We start from the raw sequence: 22,904 nt of genomic DNA on the forward strand, positions 1-22,904 counted from the left end.
TTTCGATTTTGCAAACACTTACAATCTTTTGTTAAATATAAGTATCAAATCGTTAATGAAATGAAATGTGAGATACCAAATCGTTTGAAAATGAATTACCAAATTGTTAACATAATTAAAAGTGAGGTACCAAATCGTTAACATAATTGAAGGTGAGGTACGAAATCATTTGAAAGTGAATATCAAATTATTAATGGAACGAACAGAAGCCCCTAATTGTTGACGAAATCAAAACTGATGTACCAAATCGTTTGATTTTCGAACAAGGGATACCAAACTATAAATTATAATAAACATGAAGGGCCTTAAAATAATTTGCTCCAAAATAATAGAAATTCATTATTACATTAGCGCTCAAAAATAACTTTGGATATTCTTATTAGAAACCAGAAACAAAAATTACCAAGGAACAAGAAAGCACAGAGAAGAGCTTTAAATCTTAACAGAAATGCTTCATTTACAATTACACCATCATCCCCTCCCCAATTATCACCCAATCTCTCACAACCCGTTTCCAATTTGGACTCCAAAATCAGCTACCCATGTCCAATTTCCACAAAAAAAGTCTCTGATTAACACCATAAAATGTATGGCTAATCCCAGAAGAGTAAAAATGGTGGCCAAGCAGATACAGAGAGAGCTTTCTGATATGCTTTTAACTGATAAAGTATTACAGTATGCTATTTTGCCTGAGGCTGCTTTGGGTGCTGACAAATATTTGTCTTCACTCACTACCATCAGTGATGTTGAAGTTTCTGGTGATTTGCAGGTACCCATCTGGTTTAATTGTAGTTAAATTCGATTTTATTTGGTGGGTTGTTGTTTGTTTGTTGAGTTATTAAGGAAAGTTGTGTTCTTTGTTGTTGATGTTGTTGATTTTCGTTAATTGGGTTATTTATTTGTTTAGTAATGAAGGAATTTGTTTTTTGTTTTTGTTTTCATGTTGTAATTTGTAGGTTGTTAAAGTGTATGTGTCTGTTTTTGGAGATGATAGAGGAAAGGAAGTTGCACTTGCCGGGTTAAAGGCGAAAGCTAAGTATGTTAGGAGCGAACTAGGGAGGCGTATGAAGCTGAGATTGACTCCTGAGATACGGTTTGTGGAAGATGAATCATTTGAGAGAGGAAGTAGGGTAAGTCCTTTTACTATCTTTGGTTTCTGGTTTGAATTATTACCTTTAAGCATATGTTTAGTTTTTGCATCGAAAAGATGATGTCTTTTCTGGTGGAATTGCACTAAGTCATGAAGTTTAAGTTCTAATGCTGTAACTTGTAGGTTTAATTGTGGCATAAGGTTATCTATTGTAAAATTGTTTACCGGAAGATGAAAGTGGTCTGCAAATCTTATATCTTTATCACATTAGCTCAAGTGTTGGTTTTTTATGTATGTGCATCTCTCTAAGTTCTTTTTGACAGATCTGCGTATGTAAACTAAGTATGTATTACAGATAAATTGGCGAGAAAATGAAGATCCTGGTATATTTTTTATGAAGTTTGAATATGCTATAATATTCAAGATTCTGTTGTGTTTTGGTTGCAGTGTTTGCAGAGAGTTTTATCCTTGTTATGCCTATTAGCATTTCAGTTGTTTTACCGAGGGATTTCTCTTTTTAGATTAGAAAAACACCGATATTATAGTATCTATAAAGTTCATTTCGTGTAGAGAACTGCTTAAATAACTCATGGCTGCTTTTTCACTTTGATGGCTCCTTAATCTACTCATAGGCATTTCCACAAAAATAAAAAGCTCTGCTTTTGCCAACCTCATCTTGTACGTTATAGTGAATTAAATTAAAGCTTTGAGGGTGATGAAGAACGCATTCCACCAATGTATTATTTCTTTCGGAAACTTTTTTTGTGAGCGATTGGGTTCTAAACTCTATTTGTTTTTCAATTTCATCCAAATTGTATCTGTTGAGGATCAGCTGTGCTGCTGCAAATAGATTTTACTTCAATATGGATTTGTATGAATCTCGATTCTTAGATAGTGATATGTTTGATCAACCTTTTCAGGTAATTGCGATATTAGATAAACTTAAAGCCGGGAAAGAGGATGACTTGAGCGAAGATGAGCTTTCGGACTCATCTGATTCACCTCAAGATGATAGAGATTGGGAAGGCGATGACCCTGATGAAGAGATTATTTATGTAAATTAGATGCTTGCACAATTGCCTGACTTCACCGATTTCTTAGTTTAGGCATAAACAAACATTTGTATCAGGTTAGTATTACTCATGGCTTCATGCTCTCTAATTAGTGATGCTTTTAGTTGTTTATATTTGTTCAATTGTTTTCTCCATATGTACTGATTAATTTTAGCGTACTAATTTTTTAGCCTCGTCTATTAATTGTCTAAAGTTTAAGACTCTAATTTAAGAATCTCTTGTAACATAGAGATGAGCAAAACTTGCACATATAATTAATTATTAACATTTGGATTATTTTGAGATTAAATTGAATTAAGTACATGGTCTAAGAATCGAGATGCATACAAATACATAATGAAGTAAAATCATGTCCCGGTATGTGATTTTGAACATTCAATGAAGTTCCAAAAGTAAAATCATAAATTCACAATTGGAATTTTTGGTGCTGTCTTTTTCTTTTTACATTGGATCTTTACGATGAAACCTGTACCGAGATTTTAGACGAAAAGGACATTGTATCTTTGTTTGAATCCTGTCTATTACCTAAACTATCATGCATATGCTCCATCAATTTGGTATCTGTTTATACTTCTTTTTTAACTATTGTTTTGAATATGTTTCTTAACTACCGTTTTAATTATTATTTTCGTGTATAATAAGAATCATGCTACTTGTGTGTGGACAATACGGGAGGCATGAGGATGTGTATCGAGTATCATTGATACAAGAGAGCAATGTTATGCATTATTAGTTTTGATATGTGTGGTCTAGAACTTGCACTAAATTTGTTTATACTTTATTCATCAGTAGAAAAGAGCTTAAGCATATGGCTGATATAAAAGCAGAAGCAAGTATGTCAACGGGTGCTCATCTACCTAGACTGGCGCACCATCCTGTACGAAGGTGATCATCATTTTGAGTTTTTGGTATCCTATGCATGTATGATACGATCTTTCAATTGCTTTTGGGTGAGAATTAGATTCATTTGAATTACTATATGTATATGTTTTTCAGTGGAAGCCAACCATCTTCGGATCTTCCTGTTATCAACTTTAAATATTGCTATTGAACAGAGGAAATAAGCCAACCAAATTTTGAATTTTGCCTTCCAAATTTTGTGGAAGAAGATGTTTGAAAAGGAAAAGATAACAAATGAATGGTGACTTCATCATGTATGGAGATGGACAAGTACATTATGAACCAGTAATTTTGGAACCAAACTGAACTGGTTGATTGATTGGTTAAATTGACATAACGGTCAGCATATAAAACCAAGAATATATTGAAAATCATTCGGCATAGCTGAAACTTGAGGTCCAGAAACCTTATGCCATGAAACCAGTCGGGTACTCTTATTGATTTCCAGTCGGGTACTCTTATTGAAAATCATTCGGAAAACATAGATTAAACGACTGTAGATTAGACTAATTCAAACAATGACAAGAAAAGGATAAAAGAATGGAGAAATTACACGGGGTAATGGAATATGCATGTAAAAGTAGGATTTCAACAAGTGATACCAATAGGTCAACTATAAGATCAACCAAACAATTTGTTATGCATATAAAAAATGGAGATGGAAGAACTAAACTCACAAAGGAGTCTTATATCAATCAACGGAAGATTCAATCTTTCAGCGTTTAAGCATTGTTAAAGTCAGTTAAGCAATGCAAAATAAAGATGTTTTGTAGTGGCGCCCGCAGAGCGAGTGTGCTTAACAGACTGATTCAATACTCAATAGCCTTCACTAAAAAAACAGCAACAAAAATACATAATCAGGGCGCCAAGGCTGAACAAGGCTTTGCATTAAAATGAAAATCTGGCTACATTGCCATTGCTATGCATTATTCCATGCCATCAAAAATCAAGTCATCTAACTCAACAAAGCTTATATCTTAGTGATGAGCGGCCTTTTCTTCAGCTTTCTTTTGCGATTTTACTTTACCCTGTAATTGAACCAACAAAAAAATACTTCAAATAAGCATTCAATTTACATATGAAGTTCATAGATGTTCTTTATCAAAGTGAGTGTGAGCAAAGTATTGTGGTTTTGTCAAACAAAAAGAAGGATTATTAAAGCAAATGATGGTTTAATTAACATAATAACAGAATAAGTAACAAAGAAATGCATGATTAATTGAGAATGAAAAATAAAAAAGAATTTGCTCTGAAGTGCCCTAAACACTAGGCATTTCTACTTTCTACCATCCATATATACATAGATATATACAGAAAGTTAAAAAGACAGAAGATAAACAAGTTAATAAGCAAAGCCCACACCAACAAACAGAGAAAAGAAGCTGATAAAGTATATAAGCACAAAGCAAAACGCCAACAAAACACACACACACACAGGACTATATTTTCTTCTCAGGTCAAGATGCTCCTTTTCCATAGGGCATCGGCATTCTTGCAATTGCAATATATACAAGAAATGAATCCTTGCAAAACTCATTTCTTTTTTATTTTGCTTATTTCAGCAAGAACCTTACTATGAACTAAACATTTCTTCCCTAAAAAGAAAAAAAAAATGATATAGCAATGTATCCCGCCCCACTTTTATCATCTATGTCATTACAAATCCAACAGTTAATTGACAGCTGGAACTAGATTAGTTGAGAATGGGCTTGCCATCGGCATCATTCTTGCTAATGCATTATATAGAAGATTTTTTTTTCTTTCAATTTTGCTTGTTTCAGCAAGGATCTTACTATAAACTAAACATTTCTACACTTTCGAAAAAAGAAAAAAAACACTATAACAATGTGTCTCTCCCTACCTTAATCATCTATAAAATTACGAATCCAACAGTTAATTGGCAGTTGGAACTTGGAACTAGATAAGTTGATACATTGCTTGCTATTACTATTAAATCAAATCAAATTCATCAAATCAGCTAGCCACTCAAAATCAAATCAAGAAATGTATGGCATTTTAAAGAGACAGCAGCAATTCAATAAACTTGACTTTAAAAAATCAATAAAATTAAAATTGAATCAAGCAAATTATAATGCGTCTATGAGACTATGACTGTAGTATGTATACCTTGAGATACTTGAGCTTCATGCTACCATAAACAAGACCAAAAGAGAAGGCTGACGCACGAGCCACCTACACAATTTCAAACATTAAAAAAACAGTGTCAATTGCAGAAATCTAATTTAGATCGATTTTTTTAAAAATTTAAGCAATCGATCAGAAAAATTACCAACGCTAAGGTGCTGGTGCCGGAGTATAGTCCAGGTGGCGGCGTCATTTTCCGGTTGCTGTCGAGGAGGCGGAAGAAGAAAATTAGGGTTTCCGATCAGACCTTTCAAAAGCTTTAATTTTCGTTCTTGTTGATTTTGGACTCAGCTTCGACTGAATATTTTTTTAAGCATTATATATGATGGCTATGTTTCAGTACACCCGACTCTAGCAGATCATGTGATTGTGTATCTGATTTGAATTTGATCATGCCAAACGTCGTCGTACAGCACTTTCTATATTTTTGTTTTTTTTCCTAATAAATATCCATTATCACCCTTGTATTTTCTATAAAAACACAGCATCCGTTCTCTAACTTGAGAAACATGGGGTAATATTTTAAAATTTCACTAATTTTACACGTTTTTTTTTAATTTAATCACGTCTTTTAAAATTTATCATAAATATACACAAATTTTTAATTTTTTCCAATTTCATACACAATATTGAGTTGGTACTCATTTATTAATGTAATTTGATGAGGTGTAGGTTATTTTTCACTAATAAATGAATGTCACGTCAACATCGTGTATGTATTTAGAAGAAAAAAATGAAAGTTGATGTATTTGTATAACAAATTTTAAAAAACGTGATTAAATTGAAAAACATATAAAGATAGTTAATTTTTGTGACATCAACTCGAAAAACATTTACAGAGATATATAATTAAAATTTGAAATGTTTTATTTAATTATTACTATAATAAAATATCATAAAACAAAAGATTGAAAATAACACTAAGATATAGTATCTTTTTCATTGTCCTTACATTTGTTAGCCACTTCCCTTGGCTCTTACAAATTTAAGACTCACTTTCAATTTCACATAAAATAACTACCCAATTGCAATTGGTCCTACTACTCGAAGGAATCGTTTAATTTTTCAAAAATAAATATCACAAAATATCTTTGAAGAGTTTTTGTATATATTTAAAAACTAATTTATTCTAAATAAATTCTATTTTTATTTTAAAATTTATAATCAAACTAAACTAATAACGATAAAAATAATAAATTTTGTACCACAATGAGAAAATAAAAGTGAGATCTATTTTCTTATTTAGACTAACAAAATTAGAATAAGCTAATGCCAATCAAGGCCATAATCTACCGAACAGGAAGTCCAGCTTCTTGTTGTGATCCATGGGTCCTTTGAAGAGCACGCGCCTTCTCCGCGCTTGGGATAGATAGTTAGTCAAACGTATGGGGAACGGCCCGACCGCCTCATCTATGCTCTATATATATTTAATATTCTCTAATTTTTGACTAACTAACTATCAAATTCCGGTTTGACTATGTTTATATGCTCTAATCATTATACATGCTTGCTTATCTTTTTCTTAAGTATACATTCTCAATTTTGACACCTTCGTAGTTAAGTTATTATTTTTTTCATTAAAGGTTAATCTTTATTATATTAATATAATTAATATAATGACGAATATAAATGACTCCTCGACAAAGGCGAGTGGGCCATTCCAGATTGAAATGATAAATTATGCAAAAACAGTCATCGATAAGGGGCTTTTTAACCACCAAACAGACTATCCAATTATAAATACGCGATACAAATTGAAATTATTTACCAAATATAAAAAGTAATGTATAATTTAAAACGATGAGAATAATAAAATAACATAGTATTAAGTTAGGAGGGGAGAAATGTAATGCTATAGCGTATTGAATCTAGAGTTTGAGCCATAAGTTTGTGTATGTAAAAATGAAGTGTTTAATTTAAAAATTAAAATATGTAAAATTTACATTACTTAATTATAAATGTGTACTTTCTAAAAAAAAAATATAAATGTGTATTAGTTTGGATAATAAATGCAACACTGCAATTTCATTTACGGTTATTTATATGAATTTTGATTTTCGATCATGTCGGATATGAACTATTTTTTTTATAATATCAGGTATTTTATAATTTATAATAAAAGTATATTGATATAGATATTAATATAATGTAAATTTTGGTGTTTACATCAGTTATTTATTAATCAAAAATTATCCGTTTGGATTGTAAAATAATAATTAACATATGGCTAATATTGTCAAAATTTAATATTTATATTGTAATTATACAACACACTTTTTAATTTGTATTTAATTTTTTTACTAGTTATATTTTTTTAAGAAATATTTTATCTTTCTTGTTCTGGATAAAACAATCATACTTTTTCACAAAAATATTCTTAATTAGTAAAGTCAGTCGTGCGATATTCTACCACTACTCCATTAAAAAAATTATAAAAAGAGGACAAAGTTTTACCTCCAATTAAGAATTTAACAAAGATTTGAGAGAAAAAAACAGAACTTTTATTTCTTTTCAAATATCTTATACTTAAAGATTCTCTAAAAACCTAGAACCAAACCCCTTCTCTCTTTCAAATTTTCTTATTAGATTCCTTCAATTTACTGTCTCTTTCGCAGCCCTTCTTCTTCCCCAACCTTTTCTCAGCCCTCCCATGGCGGCCACAGCCTCAAATCTCTCCCCTCTCTCAAAACCACCGCTATCAAACTCTCAGAAACCCCACAAAACCCTCCTCCCAAAAACCCTCCCAAAACCCTCAATTTTCTCTTCAAATATCTCCCGCACCCACAAATCCCACCTCGTTTTCGCCTCTAAAAACCCCATCTCCGACGTTATCTCGGCCAATAAAAAGTACCCAGATGATGTTTTTGTAGAATACGAAGCTGATGATGACGATAAACCCCGTGAAGAGTGTGGTGTGGTGGGTATTTACGGCGACTCGGAAGCCGCCCGGCTCTGTTATTTGGCTCTCCATGCTTTACAGCACCGCGGCCAAGAAGGCGCTGGTATTGTTGCTGTTAATAATAATAATGTTTTGCAATCTGTTACTGGTGTTGGGTTAGTTTCTGAGGTTTTTAATGAGTCTAAACTTGATCAGTTACCTGGAGATTTAGCTATTGGTCATGTTAGATACTCTACTGCTGGGTCTTCTATGCTTAAAAATGTTCAGCCTTTTGTTGCTGGGTATAGGTTTGGGTCTGTTGGTGTTGCTCATAATGGGAATTTAGTTAATTATCAGAAGTTGAGAGCTATGCTTGAGGATAACGGTTCGATTTTTAATACTAGTTCGGATACTGAGGTTGTTTTGCATTTGATTGCTACTTCGAAAGCTAGACCTTTTCTTCTTAGGATTGTTGATGCTTGTGAGAAGTTAGTCGGCGCTTATTCGATGGTGTTTGTTACCGAGGATAAATTGGTTGCGGTGAGAGACCCTTATGGGTTTCGGCCTTTGGTTATGGGTAGGAGGAGTAATGGTGCTGTTGTGTTTGCTTCCGAGACTTGCGCTCTTGATTTGATTGAGGCGACGTATGAGAGAGAGGTTAGTCCTGGTGAGGTTTTGATTGTGGACAAAGACGGGGTTCAATCGCTTTGTTTAATGCCCCATCCGGAACCGAAGCAATGCATATTCGAGCATATTTACTTTTCTTTGCCTAATTCAATTGTGTTTGGTCGGTCTGTTTATGAATCAAGGCATCTTTTCGGGGAAATACTTGCTACTGAGGCTCCTGTTGATTGTGATGTTGTGATTGCTGTCCCGGATTCGGGGGTGGTGGCTGCACTTGGTTATGCAGCCAAGGCAGGTGTGCCGTTTCAGCAGGGATTGATCAGGTCACACTATGTAGGTCGGACTTTTATCGAGCCATCTCAGAAAATTAGAGATTTCGGTGTTAAGCTTAAGTTATCCCCGGTGAGAGGGGTGTTGGAAGGGAAAAGAGTTGTCGTTGTTGATGACTCAATCGTGAGAGGAACTACATCGTCAAAAATTGTTAGGATGCTCAAGGAGGCCGGAGCTAAGGAAGTTCATATGAGGATTGCCAGTCCTCCAATTATCGCATCTTGTTACTACGGAGTTGACACACCAAGTTCTGAGGAATTGATATCTAATAGAATGAATGTGGAGGAAATTAGGGAGTTTATTGGTTGTGATTCGCTCGCCTTTCTTCCATTGAATAGCTTGAAGCATTTGTTAGGGAATGAGTCCCCAAATTTTTGCTATGCTTGCTTCTCTGGGAAATACCCCGTTGAGCCGACGGAACTTAAAGTGAAAAAGGTCGGTGACTTTATGGATGATGGGTTGTACGGAAGTATTGAGTCTCTTGATGGGGGTTGGGTTCAAGGACCCGGAAGTCAGAATCTGGAGAAAGTTAGTGGAGCGCAGAAGCTGTCATCGTTTTCCTGATGTGTACTTTATGTTTTCTCCTATTCGCCGAATTGAAAGGTTTTATACGCAGAAGTAACGAGGGTATGCAGACGTTTTCAATGAATATTAATATAACTTTTATTATGTTCCTTGGATTTATTGAGGCTCCGAAACCAGAACAGTAGGTGTTTACATTTTGCTAGATTTAAACCATAAGTGATATGGCTTGCCAATTTTTAAGGATTCATAAATTTTGCTATAAGCATATTATTTTTTATTTATTTTACGATTTATATGCAGGAAAAAATGCTGCTTCACTTATAGCGATAGGATTCAAATTTATACTAAAGAAGTGTAACGGCTGTCAGCAAAATTTATTTTTCAATATTATCAAAAGAAGCTGCTTTCAAATAATTAGAAGTCTCTACTATTATTCATAGGATTATGTAAATGCAATTGTAGTTATGATGTTCTTTCTGGGTTTTGTTCTGATTTCTTCTACTCAATTGCAATCATCTTATTTTTGCATCAATTGACCAGAGACTTTAAATTAATCACCAAGTGTTTTTAAGGCCTTCATGTGTAGCTGATTTGTTCCCCACTCCAATCCTGCACGACGATAAAAGAGATCGGTTCATTTTCTACTTCAATCCGTTTACCTAACATCATATTTAATAGTAAGAACAGTCAACATTCCAAAGAAGAATATTTAAAATAAATTAAAATCGGTCAGTCAACCTGATAAAGAGAAACTTTTAATCAAATATGCAATGTTAAGATGCCAAGGTTTTAAATGATCCAGTCGCAGGAACTGAAAAATTGTCACTTGCATACAAATTTGGGTGGTGCTATTTTCAGAGCAAATCTTTTGTTATGACAAATTCACCCTTATTTATGATGAATCCATCTCTCTTTTATTTACAAAAGAAGGATAATTTTTTAAAAATATGAAGATTTTCTATGTCCCTATCAATTCTTGCTCTGAAAATAGAGCCACCCTACAAATTTTATATGATTTATATTTCCTGTTTCTTTGGTAAACCACGTCTAAAATCATCAACTCGTTATATTTTATCACTGAAAAACCCAAATTTGAGTTTCCGCATTCAGTATTATTATAATTCTTAAATTATTTAAAATACAGTGTTTTGGCATGATAAAGAAATAAATACAAAACTTAATCCATGCAGGTAGCCAAATTGGTTGTAGATTCCGCTAATGTGGCATTATAACCATCATTGTGCTCATCATGAACCCCCCAAAAAATGGGTAATGCCCTCGTTCTCATTCCCACTTCATTAAAATCTTGGGACTAAGTGCACCAAAAGGCCTGGAGAAACAGTATTGCAGAGCTATTTCATGACAATATGCAAGTAGCTCCAATTAGCCATTTTCTGCTCGGTCATACGCGTTGGACTTGTGCTTTGGTGAGAACGTAAAGCCGTCTGGAACTTTACCAAGCAACATTTCAGATATTCGAATCTGCAAAAAGGAAAAAGAAGTAATGAGAATTTATTAGCTCGTAGGTTTATGGTAAGTGTTTATCAACAATCTACAAGGCAATCAATCACATACCCAGTCAGCAGCAGAATCAGAAGCCATAAGTGTTTCAAGGTCGTCACGACCATAGTAGGATGGTGAACGCCAGTTAATCTTTTGTGGAATGACGTCCAAAAGACCAACAGGTATGTACCTACATGTGTAGCTAAGCCATTCCAACAAGAAATGCCTAATTGCCTCCACTCCTGAAAATTGCAATAAGCAAAGAATTACATCAGTTTATTTGTCCCTCAAGTCCAACTAGCTATATCATCATTAGCTCCAAGCATAAAGGTTACTTAAGGCGCAACACAATCTTGTTTGCGCCACACTACAGTGGATAATGCATCATATGCCTTCCCACTTTTATTTTTCTCATGTATTCAGGCCAAAATATAAACAAGACCAACATTGTACCTTCACGCCCAGTTAAACAGAGAAAATAAAAGAGAATTTGTTATATTTCATGTAAACGATTAATACCTTTTGTATCAGAACCCCAATGTTCAAAGCCAAACTGAACATATTCTTTCAAAATATCCAATCGTTCTCCAGACCTGATGTCCCAATGTCTCTGTTCCTTGATTTCAGTAAATATCCAAGGCTGGAAAATCCAATTCATGTTATTCATAGGAATTTAAAGTTCCCCGTTGAGAAAACAAGCACACAGTTCTGCGGCATGCAAGAAAATTGACCAACTTTATAAAATAGCAGCGGGACAGTTCAATGTTAAAAATACTAACCTTGATTAATGCTCCTCTAGCTATCATGCATGTAGAAAGCTCAGGGCAGTCAGACTTTTGCTTATTCCAGTCTGTATATGAAAAGATATCGCCATTTCCTAGTACTTGAAAAGATTCTGGGGCCTGTCTGGCACACTGGTTAATGTAGTCCCAATCAGCAAGCTTACTATAACGTTGCTGACGTGATCTACCATGAATTGTGACAGCATTGGCTCCCCAGCTGCCAATATCAGCAATTAAGGAATGAATACGATTTCTCCCTTCAAGGAATCCTGTTCGTACCTAGAGCAATAAAACACAGAAGAAACGATTTAAACCAAGCATAAAAAGAAGGGAAAAAAAAATAGAACAGAAACACAAGCAGTAAAACATATGATGGAAGTAATATCAAGCTTTAAAATAGAAACACAAAAGTATAAAGTACTTGACATTCGAGAGCATGGTAAACTACAAAGTGATGCACGGTTATAAATTACTACCTTGACAGTAATAGGCGTATCCACTATACTACTGGAAGAATTTACAATACTTTTCATCCGCATTGGTTTGTTAAGAAGAGCTGACCCAGCACCCTTGGTGACAACAATATCAATTGGACAACCCATATTTATGTCAATGAAGTCAACTGTGCATTCCTGATCTATAAGCTCAACTGTGCGTGCCACAGTATCACTATATGCCCCACATATTTGAACACCAAACAGATCTTCGGACGAATGGCGCCTTAGCAGTGCCCATTCTGAAGCTTGACCCTGACCTCATGAGAAAATTGTTATTCAGAAGTGTCCCATGGAATGTGCAATAGAGAAAAATAATCACATGGAAATATTCCCAAAATAACGAATAAATTTAGTAATACTAGCTAATCTTCAGACTTTTAAGAATTAGATTGTATAATAACTCTTCAGCCTCAGAATCTGAATCACTAAGACAAATCTAGTATACCATGTCATGACAACTAAAATCAATAGAATGAGATAATTTGCAGAAAACACTGACCTGCAAAAGATTTGTGCACATTGCCATTTCACCACAAGTTATATCGGCTCCTAATACTTTGCAAACCCTTCGGAAGGGAAGATTTCCAACAGTGGTCAAGGGTGCAAGATACAGCTTTCCTCTGAAGTCAATAAGCTTTTTTTCTCGTGGATGTGTTTTTAAACATTCGTCTCTTTCTGTCAGCGTATCATCAGCTATAGCTTTTGATTCAGTTTCTGGACAACCAGCTTCCAGGTCTTTATCAGGAATACTTGTACCTATAGTGAATCAAATGCACGGCATCAATAAAATGCACTAGCAGAAACAAAAGTATAAAATAGATTAAAAAGCTAAATGACCATTAGCATCTTCTCCAGAGCAACACTTCTCTTCAACATATGACTTCGCTTTTTTCACGGGTCTGTTTTCATCAGTCGTTGTCCCATCTGTATTATCCTCGGTTGACATTTCTGAAGTGCAATCCAATTTATTAGCCGCATCAATGACCACTTCACCATCGCAACCATTCCCATTAGTAGCGTGAGAATCAGTGGCAACTTCACCATCACAACCATTCTCATTAGTAGCATGAGAATCATTCTCACAAGCCTTATCAACATCCTCATCGTCACCCTTCTTTTTGAAACTGTTAGGTCCCTAATCAAAATTCGTAAACAAAACCAATGCAACAAAAATCAGCCATACAAAATCACTAACAACGACGCAACATCAGCATAGCCATAACAGAATCTAAGTTACAACTAAATGCTATAAAAATTCTATTACCAGGAGGCCAAGAGACTTAAGTACAGCATCAGCTTTAGGAAACTTCATTTTATTCTTCCACAAAAGCTTCTGCACATCCTTATTAAATACATTCATCTCCGAATTTCTATCTCGCGAGTTATTCACAGTATCAGTAGTATTACCTCCCTTAACATCATGCGTACCGTAAAATCTACAAGCCAATCCATAAGGACACCACTCTCCTTCGCCATTCTTAAACGGACATTGTCCTTCCAAATCATCAGGTTTCTGCATAATCAATTAATCATAATCTATAACCAATCAAAAAATTAATAATTAAAAAACTAAAACTAAATAAAATTAATACAAATTAATGTATATACCTGAGCATTATAAGCTTCTAGGTCATGGCTAAGACGACACTTATCACCATAACGACACGAACTAACGTCTTCAGTTTTAGCTACTTGAGGACAGAGATGGAGTCCTGATTTCTTCTCCTGTAGGCGTTCGCGTTTGAGTTGTCGTTTGGATTTCTTCTCTTTGGCGACGGCGCTTTTAGTATCGGAAACGGTATCGTTTTGGTCGGTTCTAGCAGAGGGACGAGGACGGAGGAATTCTTTTTTCACCGGAGCTATTGATTTGGCGACTAGCTGTTCCGGCGTTTGGTAAGTTCCGTTATTGCTAACGTCAGCGAGTTCAGTAGCTGACTCGGTCATGGTTAGCGAGTTCCTTCAGTAACTCAGTTTACTGTTTTTTTAGTTCGTTATGGGGTTTATTAGGGTTTTGATTGTAAAAGGTGACAAGTGATAACTGGTGAGTGGTGACTGCTTACTTACTGGGTGGTTAATAAAACGACGCAAGATTATACCGTTTTCTAAATTACGGATATGCCACATGCTAATTGAGAATTTGCCCTCCAAATAATCCAGCATCATACGACATTTTAAATTTTTCAAAAATATCGTTACAATTTACATTCAAAAAATGAAAAATAAATTAGAATCACATTTTTTTGTAACTGTCACACATAATGTGTCATTTCAGAAAATATATTAGTATATTATTAATAAACATGTTAAACACATTTTTATAAAAGAATAGGTCAAATAATATTTTTGTATATGACGATATATTGTAATTTTCTTAGTAAATGGAATAAACAGTTCGATTTGTGTAACTCGTTAAACATGTCATGCTTGAGCTAATCATTACATGGTAATACGAATTACTAGCTCTAGTTTTTTATACGTATCTAGCAAACAACAAAATAGATTGATTTCAGAAAATAAGATCAAACCCAACTAAAATATATCACTTTAATTTAGTTTACTAATTAGATTTGAAATATTCAAAATTATAAAAAAAAAGTCCAAAAAGTTATAGTATATACCAAACTTGTTGCCAAGGCAAGCTGCACGTAGATGATAAACAATGAGAATACAAGATTAACCAATCACTGAGAAAAAATAAAAGACAAAGTAAAGCTTATGTTCAACCATTCAAAATCACAACAAACCATCAATCTTAAGATTATAAGTCATATATATATATATCTACCAGATATTAACAAATACTATGATCATAAATATGTATAAAGGCTTGTATATCACTTTAAATATCGTTCCGAGTTGGAAACGCAATGCAGGTTGAACTCATAACAACCACGCCTTGGGGGCTTTTGTTGGAGTTGAATAACTAATGAATGAATTTACTGAGGAAACAAATTCAAAGGACCTATTTTGATAAGCAATAATCTCATCATTCACAAACTATTGATTGGATTCCGAATTCGAGGCTGTATTCCCTTCTTGTTGAGACTGTGGCTGTTGCTGCTGCAACTGATGAATGTTGACCCGAGAGGGTTGTGGTTGCTGCCGCTGAAACATCTGAGGGTTGATGGACAGCTGCTGAACCATACCGTTTGTTGGGTCAGAATCCCCGCTAAGCTCTGCAGTGGCGACCTTCAACCTCCGGACCTCACCGGTCAATGCTTCATTCAAAGCTGTAAAAAAATCAACACAGATAAGCATAGAAATGTCCGCACACAGTTCTCGCAAGCAAAAGAATAGCATTGAATAAGAATTCATAATAAAATACTATGCACCGGTTTACTCAACAACCAACTTACAAGTTAATGGTCTAACTAATAACTTAACAATATTGTAAAAGAGGATTACTGCTGTTGCATATTTACAGCACTAACTCACTGAATGCATTACTTGGTTGCGAAAATGTAATCTTAGAAAAAAAAAATTAATGATGTCAGAAGAAGTTTAGGTGTTTTGAGTACTATGTGGAATCTGAGAGATAGAGAGTTAAAGTAGCATGCCACTATCATTCCATAAATACTTCACAAATAATTGTATTACAGTCAGATCAATCAAAGAAACCTTCTAAAATACTGTGAATGGTAAATGGCTTCATGGCTAGAAAAAATTGCAGAAAAGAAGTTAGATATGGACCAAAAGGGGTACCAAATAAGCACTAGTTCAAGATGTTGAAGTACATAACTCTGATTTCTGAGACATTCTGAAGTTCGGAATTTTTACTTTTTAAGTTACATTTTCAAGATATCGGGTTAACATGAGAAGTCGTAGATATGCAGATAAGAAAAATATACACGTGTAAAAAGTAAAATGGTAGATATTGAAGTAAAGATGGATCAAGAAAAAAAGTGTACCATCTCGGAGTTGTGCCTGTTGTTCCATGGCTTGTAGCCGGAACTTCAGTTCATTATTCTGGCTTGTAAGCCCAACAGAATCTCTCTGAGCAAAGAAAGAAATAATCAGTGACTTAGAAGATAAAAAGTAGGATGTATAGGAAACAAGACCAAAGCATTCCAAATTGCTACCTGAAGAAGAGTCAGCTGAGCAGACAATGTGGTCGCTTCAGTCTGCAGAGTCTGAACCTTGTGTTCCAATTCTGAAATATATCTCATCTTCCTTTCTTTAGAACGGGCAGCTGATTGACGATTTGCTAAAATCCTAAAAATCAACGAAAGGCCATTAGATAAGTCATCTAAATAATTATTCAAACACTAAAGCAGAACAAAATGATACCTTTTTGCGCGCTTTGGATCAGATAATGCAATTTCAGCAAGTTTCTCATTAGCCATAATTTTTTTCAGCTCAGCACCACTAAACTCGCCATTTCCAAACTCCAAACTAAAGGCATTCCCATCAATTGAATTGGTAGGTGATAGTTGACCTGGGCGGTTACCAGGCGAAGGTGGCAGTTTCGGAGACTCGTCACCAAAGTTCAATTTGCCCATAAAACTATCCATTGAAACACTTCTGTAGTGTCTGCCAGTTGGAGCAATATCCCCTGCAGCATTTCGTTTGATCCCCTCTCTCTTCTCTGTCGAAGATCCTGCCCTCAACGAGCTACTCCCACTCTCATTAACACTGCTTTCTGCCTCATTATCACTGCTATTATTGGTCTTCGTCCCGCTAGCTCTGCTATCTAAGTCCTCGCGATTCTCATTACCATTCCTATCATCAGTTCCAGACGAGTTCAACGCATCAATATTATCCAAATTCATATACGCAGAAAACAAATCATCCACAACTTCACCTTCAGATTTCCTTTCACCCATACCCTCCGCATTCCCATCGTTACCTCTCTCCCATTCCTTTTTCACCAACTGAGCCGGCTTAGCCACAGTTACATTTTCTTTTGCAGACACTGACCGCTCTAAAACACCCGAAGACCTCAGCGGAACAAGCGGTGGCGAAGATTGCATCACATTAGAAAACCCAAATGGAATATCACTATTAGACCTCCTATGCGCTTTTCTCGGAGGCAAGCTCTCGCCAACTCTCACACCATTAACCCTACTAAATGGGGAAGGCGGTAACAACGAATGAGAATTCCCATCCCTCTCTTCCATCGACACATCAGTCGACACAGGATCAGAATTTGACGACGAGTCACGAAAAGAGGCCGAGCTCAAAGGCGGCAGCGAATCAAGTGAAAAAAACGACGATGGCTGCGACAAAGATCGCGAATGGCTCGGTCCCGAGGCGAAATTCGGAGAACCCAATTGCTGATTCCCCGGCCGAGACACCGGGATCTGAGAATATGGCGAAATGGGGGGGATCTGATTGGGATGAGAAGGTGGAATCCCTACTCTTTTGTTATTAGTATCAGCCAAACTAGTATTACTAGTGTTAAAATTGTGTGCAAATTGAGCAAAATGCCTAGCTCTCATTTGGGTTTGATTCAATTGAGGTATTTCAAGCTGATTCAAAGATGAAAAAGGCTGCTGATATTTAGAAGAATGTGTTGTTCCAAATGATGAATGAAGCCTCTGCATCATTTCACTATTAGCTTGTTCAGTGTCCCCCATTTTTTTTCAAAACCCTTAAAAAAACACTCCCAAAATTCAAATTTAAGATCAACCCAGTTCAATTTACACTAAATCACAATCAATGAACTAAAACAAAACCCTAAAATCTGCAAAAACAAAAATTAAAAACACCAGCATGAGTAATAATGGAACTATTAGTAGTAAATTTTCTTACTGATTATTGATTAAGGAGCTACCTTTGTGAGCAAGCACCGGCATTTCAGTAATTTCTCCGAAATTAAGCTTCTTTTGTTGGCTATGGTGAGTGAAATGGCAGAGGAATAAATAAAAATTGAAAGCAAATCAAATCAAAGCAGAGCAGAGCAGGCGGTTTCTCTCTCTAAATTTTTTATTTTTTACTACTGTTTGCTTGTAACTTTGTTTTTCTCGCTCTAGAATTTCACTTTGATCTAGAATATCTATACATCAATCTAGAATTAAAGTTTAACATTAAAAATTGAAGTGTGTGTATCTTTTTTTTGGTAAAATATACATTTGAGTCCTTGTATATTTGTATTTTATTTGAATCGGGCTACTTCATTAATTTATACACATTAAAACCTTTTATCACAAAAATAATAGCAATGTCAAGTCGGCTAAAAAATTATTGCGGATTACTTTTAACTAAAATAAAAATAGGATCCAGTTTAAAAAATACTATAATATATCAATCTCACTAAATGTGTGTGAAATATATTCATATTATAAAACTTAAATTTAATAATTAAAAGCTTAATTGTTTTAAAAATCACAAAATTTAGCGTGTTTTGAATTTTAACACAAATTTTTAATTGCACAATTCTAAATATGAACTATCATTTTTAGCAATTCACAACACTGAGTAATTTTTTATTAAAAATGATATTATTGACACTGGAATATACACTGTTCTAGTGTTCACATCAACAATTTTCAACGAAAACTGCTCAGATGTTTGAAATTGTAAAAACATAAAAGGTGGTGTTTGACGTTGAAAAATATAGAGTTCGTATTATATAGCAAACCGCGCTAAAATCCATGATTATAAAAGTAATTGAGCCAATAATAAAAGTATATGGAGTCAGTTGGGAAAAGTGTAATAGTATAGGTATTTAAGTTTTGCCTATTATTTTGAGTATATTAATTTTTATACTACTTTTTTAAAAATGAAATAAAAGGAAAAATAATAATGAGAAAGACGAAGACTACGACACGGATTTCATGACGGAGAGAAACGCGTGAATTTAATAAAGAAAATTTGTGTTTGTTTAATATTTTTAATTTCGGAAGATGTGAATTTCGGACGAATTTGAATTTCATTCCGACTTCATTTCCCTCTTTTCTTTCCTTTGTCTCCGCAGCTTATTTAGGAATAAATTTTGATTTCTTTCGTATTTATTTGGTAATTTTTTTCTTAATCTCACGCTCTTTCTAGTCACTCTCAATTTCACTAATCATTCCTTATTTGGAGAAATTTAATCCCACACTCCAAATTATTGAATCCACAAAAAAACAACTTCTTTTATTTGTTTTCAACCATTTCTATTTATGGTATATTTTAAGCCTTTTACAAATACTAAAAAAATAGATTTTTATATTATTAAACTATAATTCAAATAATATAAATATTGGTAGCAAACTGTCGGATTGTACGTTCATTTTCTTCTACAAACGCTCCCCTCGCAATTGTCAAAAAAAAATGAAATATTTATAATGTATGTCGTTGTTATATGTCCGATACAAATTATTATTATTATTTTATAATTCAGATGTAAATGCCACAATATTTTATAATCAGACATTTATATTATTACATTTTTTTTCAAGAAATTTATTATATATTCTGAATTATAAAACTGATAATTCGTGTTTGCCTTTATTAGTATTTAAAATATGCTTTATAATTTCAAAACATGTTAAAGTTGTAATTATTTTATAACTAATTCTTATTATATTTGTTATAAAAATTATTAAAATAAAAAATAAATAGTATGAAACTAGGATTCGAACAAAAAATATATGGTTTGGTTGAGGGAGCCATATTTACGATTTACACCATTCTTTATAAAATAAACGGTGTATATTAATTTAATTAAAATTATATTTTTTTATCTATAATATCGATTTATAATAAATGGTGTGGATTTAATATATTTGACTTTACAAGTTCAAATGAACTTGAAATTTATACTTATAACTATCCGTAGAATCATTCTTTTTTTTATCTGATCATGAGGTGTCCTGAAACGGATTCCAACTATGAAACAACACCTTTAAACCTTCTATATTCAAATTAATCTCCACTCGAGCCGGGTAGGTCCCTTGCGGAAGGCAAAATTCTGACTCTAAATTTTAAACGGCTGTATATATAAATACGATTCGAACCCGTGACCTCATTTAAGTTAGAAGAGGCTTTAACAACTCATCTACGTCTGGGTTAATAGAAGACCAAATGTTGTAAAAAGGCCAAATCTTTCATAAAAGTTTCACAAAAGTCTTGATCTTTCAATTTTGTCGATTTTGGCCAAAAATAAATTATTTGGTTTCAATTGTGGCCAACTCTCGATTTGATTTCAATTTACCTATGTGGCGCCTATGTGGCACCTATGTGGCATGTCAAATATTAAAAGGTCAGGACTTTTGTGAAGTCAAATAATCCATTTTTGGCCAAAATTGACAAAATTGAAAGGTGAGGACTTTTGTGAAACCAAATAATCAGTTTTTGGCCAAAATCGACAAAATTGAAAGGTCAGGACTTTTGTGAAATTTTTTTGAAAGGTTTGGCCTTTTTACAACATTTAGCCTTAATAGAATCATTCGTTAAGAAATCTTACTCAACTGATTGACTAATCTGTCACAAGTGGCCTTGTAAATTTGATAAATGACACATGTCCTTTTTATACCCTCAATTATGCCTTGATTATAGCTATAAATTTATTTATGTATTTGTTTGTAATCTTTTATATTTTTTTATCAAAATTAAATAAAACACATTAAAAAGTGATAAAATAAAATTATGAGGTCTACATAAAAGTTTTTATTATGATTTTTCAAATTAAAATCTAATAAGTAAATATAAAAATATAAAAAATTAATCACAATAAAACAAATTAAATTATGAATCTTGCGAAATTTCATTAGGGTCATAGACTCATAATAACAAATAAAATTTAATTTGAACGAAGAGCTTGATTCATGATCTTGCTAGAGCAGGTTGTCGTACGGCTTGATTTGTTGTGGTTTATAGTCATTTGATCAATTTTTCAATAAATGTGTGAATGCAAAATAACATCTAAAAGTTTTATTTAAATATAAAATAATCTCCATCCTTCAATTAACTCGTAATATTGGGCAAGTCAAAGAAACTAACATAAAATTCAAAAAAAAAATCAAAAAAAAAACGGCAAAATATATTAATAAAAAGAATTCATTATTACAGAGTTTTAAATTAAATACAATATTTGGTCCAGATTTATAATTTTGACTTAATGTATATTTTAACCTCTAAACTTGTACCCATCAGTTTAATCTATCTAACGTCTTAATTTGTAAATTTTGTTTGTTAAATAACCTTTGAAATGGAGAGTGGGGTGGCAAAAAAATGTTGAGTAGGTCAGCCACCTAACTCGACCCATCACAAAAAAAAAGGATTAAATGGGTTAACCTATAAAATACAGGTCAAAAATATAACATAACCATATAACATACCAGCTAAAAACATATGTGCACGTGTTTTTTTTGGGTTGTAACCAAAACGTCTCGTTCAAAATGGACAAAAGAGGTCAAATAATTATAAAAATGACATTATTAGAAGTTAAATAGCTTAGATGTCACTTGTCAGATAGATTAATTAAACTGAAAAAATAAAATGTCAAATAAGTTATTGGATACGATTTCAGGGGTTAAAAGATGCATGAAGCCTTTAATTACTGTAAGCTTTGTATTATTTGTACATTGCACATCCCTTCTCGTTCAATGGCTCTAAACTTGATAACCACAAGAAGACATAATTAATTACAACATTACATGTAAGTACATTACTTTTTATTACCTATTTAAAATCTCAACTTGTTCTACACACATATATGAACATTATCTCATATGAGTTATTTAGTTTATCTAATCAAATTATTACATTTTATCGGTTAGCTGCATTTTAGGTTATATGATACATATTTTATTTACCCATCAAAGTTTACTTGAATTTTTGCTACATGCATTGCTTGTTCAAATCACATATGTGTTGCTAGGGTTACCTTCATGGATAGCCTTATGAGCTACGTCATTCTGTTAAAATTATGAGATCAATTTTTATATAAATGACAAAAATCTCCCTTCTCAAATGATAGAAAATGATATTTATTTATTTATTTTAAAAAAAATTATCAATTCGATTCAAAAAAAATATAATATCCATCTCTTTTTTTAGAGAATAATATCCATCTTTTACAAATTAAACAAATTATTCTCTTATAGGTAAGAAAAAGGTATAAAGAAAAAAGATGAATACGTGTATATTATGCTATTAATTATACGTTGTCTACATGATTGCTTATGAACGGATTGGCATTTATCTTTAAGCAATGTCTATCCAAATTCCAAACAATCAAATCAACTATACTCAAAAGGTTACAGAAATTAAATGTGAGATTATATTCAAGATGAAGTAGTATAGTTTTTATATTTTTTTTGAAACTTGTATAGTTTTTATATTGTACATAGTATGTATAGTTTTTAGAAGCTGACTTAAAGTTATGATATTATTATAGTACATATATTTAATCTCTTAAATTAATGTGTGGTGCATGTAATTAGGAGTTTAAGATAAACTTAAGCCTATATATCAAGCTTTGATGCTGATCATACTTTAGTAATAGTCTCCCTCTTTTATTTTCATCCATTGCATGAAGTGGCATATAAACAATTTACTCGGAAGCTAACCGTAAAGAAACAACATATTTAATCGATGATTTTTCATACCAACTAGGACAAAGTTCAAAAT

General features: G+C 33.3%; 5 protein-coding genes across 6 annotated transcripts; 2 read left to right on the top strand and 3 right to left on the bottom strand.

The window, feature by feature from the left end:
• Nucleotides 1–355: 355 nt before the first annotated feature.
• LOC126681093 (probable ribosome-binding factor A, chloroplastic) lies at nt 356–3,183 on the top strand. 2 transcript variants are annotated; one of them, XM_050376472.2, is made up of 4 exons: nt 356–769; nt 957–1,130; nt 2,011–2,219; nt 2,953–3,183. In XM_050376472.2, the coding sequence occupies exons 1-3, from the start codon at nt 449–451 to the stop codon at nt 2,152–2,154; spliced, it is 639 nt and encodes a 212-aa protein (XP_050232429.1). In that variant the 5' UTR covers nt 356–448; the 3' UTR covers nt 2,155–2,219; nt 2,953–3,183. The 2 variants fall into 2 exon arrangements, with proteins under 2 accessions (XP_050232429.1, XP_050232430.1); XM_050376473.2 differs by having other exon boundaries at nt 2,956–3,183.
• Nucleotides 3,184–3,722: 539 nt separating this feature from the next.
• LOC126681095 (uncharacterized) lies at nt 3,723–5,514 on the bottom strand. Its single transcript, XM_050376474.2, has 3 exons — nt 5,354–5,514; nt 5,191–5,256; nt 3,723–4,091 (listed from the first exon to the last, which is right to left on the bottom strand). Exons 1-3 carry the CDS (start codon nt 5,399–5,401, stop codon nt 4,041–4,043), a joined length of 165 nt encoding a protein of 54 aa, XP_050232431.1. The 5' UTR covers nt 5,402–5,514; the 3' UTR covers nt 3,723–4,040.
• A 2,198-nt stretch (nt 5,515–7,712) lies between these two features.
• LOC126681085 (amidophosphoribosyltransferase, chloroplastic) lies at nt 7,713–9,846 on the top strand. The gene has a single exon (XM_050376465.2). The coding sequence runs from the start codon at nt 7,859–7,861 to the stop codon at nt 9,602–9,604; it is 1,746 nt and encodes a 581-aa protein (XP_050232422.1). The 5' UTR covers nt 7,713–7,858; the 3' UTR covers nt 9,605–9,846.
• Nucleotides 9,847–10,613: 767 nt separating this feature from the next.
• Nucleotides 10,614–14,406, bottom strand: LOC126681084 (tRNA-dihydrouridine(47) synthase [NAD(P)(+)]-like). The gene is made up of 9 exons (XM_050376464.2): nt 13,956–14,406; nt 13,612–13,860; nt 13,185–13,482; nt 12,847–13,103; nt 12,327–12,599; nt 11,848–12,129; nt 11,588–11,708; nt 11,141–11,310; nt 10,614–11,047 (listed from the first exon to the last, which is right to left on the bottom strand). Exons 1-9 carry the CDS (start codon nt 14,289–14,291, stop codon nt 10,949–10,951), a joined length of 2,085 nt encoding a protein of 694 aa, XP_050232421.1. The 5' UTR covers nt 14,292–14,406; the 3' UTR covers nt 10,614–10,948.
• A 594-nt stretch (nt 14,407–15,000) lies between these two features.
• LOC126681086 (bZIP transcription factor 29-like) lies at nt 15,001–18,327 on the bottom strand. Its single transcript, XM_050376466.2, has 5 exons — nt 18,121–18,327; nt 16,635–18,030; nt 16,427–16,559; nt 16,256–16,340; nt 15,001–15,577 (listed from the first exon to the last, which is right to left on the bottom strand). Exons 2-5 carry the CDS (start codon nt 17,921–17,923, stop codon nt 15,345–15,347), a joined length of 1,740 nt encoding a protein of 579 aa, XP_050232423.1. The 5' UTR covers nt 17,924–18,030; nt 18,121–18,327; the 3' UTR covers nt 15,001–15,344.
• Nucleotides 18,328–22,904: the final 4,577 nt, after the last annotated feature.

Source organism: Mercurialis annua, linkage group LG5, assembly GCF_937616625.2.
Source record: "Mercurialis annua linkage group LG5, ddMerAnnu1.2, whole genome shotgun sequence".
Lineage (NCBI taxonomy): Eukaryota > Viridiplantae > Streptophyta > Magnoliopsida > Malpighiales > Euphorbiaceae > Mercurialis > Mercurialis annua.

What these genes read in the sequence shown, in the direction of transcription:
- LOC126681093 (XM_050376472.2), top strand. Translation starts at nt 449, where the DNA reads ATGCTTCATTTACAATTACACCATCATCCCCTCCCCAATTATCACCCA. An exon ending in AAGTTTCTGGTGATTTGCAG is followed by an intron (nt 770 to 956) that starts GTACCCATCTGG and finishes TGTAATTTGTAG; the next exon opens with GTTGTTAAAGTGTATGTGTC. An exon ending in CATTTGAGAGAGGAAGTAGG is followed by an intron (nt 1,131 to 2,010) that starts GTAAGTCCTTTT and finishes CAACCTTTTCAG; the next exon opens with GTAATTGCGATATTAGATAA.
- LOC126681095 (XM_050376474.2), bottom strand. Translation starts at nt 5,401, where the DNA reads ATGACGCCGCCACCTGGACTATACTCCGGCACCAGCACCTTAGCGTTG. An exon ending in GCACCAGCACCTTAGCGTTG is followed by an intron (nt 5,257 to 5,353) that starts GTAATTTTTCTG and finishes GAAATTGTGTAG; the next exon opens with GTGGCTCGTGCGTCAGCCTT. An exon ending in TGAAGCTCAAGTATCTCAAG is followed by an intron (nt 4,092 to 5,190) that starts GTATACATACTA and finishes GTTCAATTACAG; the next exon opens with GGTAAAGTAAAATCGCAAAA.
- LOC126681085 (XM_050376465.2), top strand. Translation starts at nt 7,859, where the DNA reads ATGGCGGCCACAGCCTCAAATCTCTCCCCTCTCTCAAAACCACCGCTA.
- LOC126681084 (XM_050376464.2), bottom strand. Translation starts at nt 14,291, where the DNA reads ATGACCGAGTCAGCTACTGAACTCGCTGACGTTAGCAATAACGGAACT. An exon ending in TAGAAGCTTATAATGCTCAG is followed by an intron (nt 13,861 to 13,955) that starts GTATATACATTA and finishes TTGATTATGCAG; the next exon opens with AAACCTGATGATTTGGAAGG. An exon ending in TTAAGTCTCTTGGCCTCCTG is followed by an intron (nt 13,483 to 13,611) that starts GTAATAGAATTT and finishes AATTTTGATTAG; the next exon opens with GGACCTAACAGTTTCAAAAA.
- LOC126681086 (XM_050376466.2), bottom strand. Translation starts at nt 17,923, where the DNA reads ATGGGGGACACTGAACAAGCTAATAGTGAAATGATGCAGAGGCTTCAT. An exon ending in GATCCAAAGCGCGCAAAAAG is followed by an intron (nt 16,560 to 16,634) that starts GTATCATTTTGT and finishes GTTGATTTTTAG; the next exon opens with GATTTTAGCAAATCGTCAAT. An exon ending in ACAGGCACAACTCCGAGATG is followed by an intron (nt 15,578 to 16,255) that starts GTACACTTTTTT and finishes ATTTTTTTACAG; the next exon opens with CTTTGAATGAAGCATTGACC.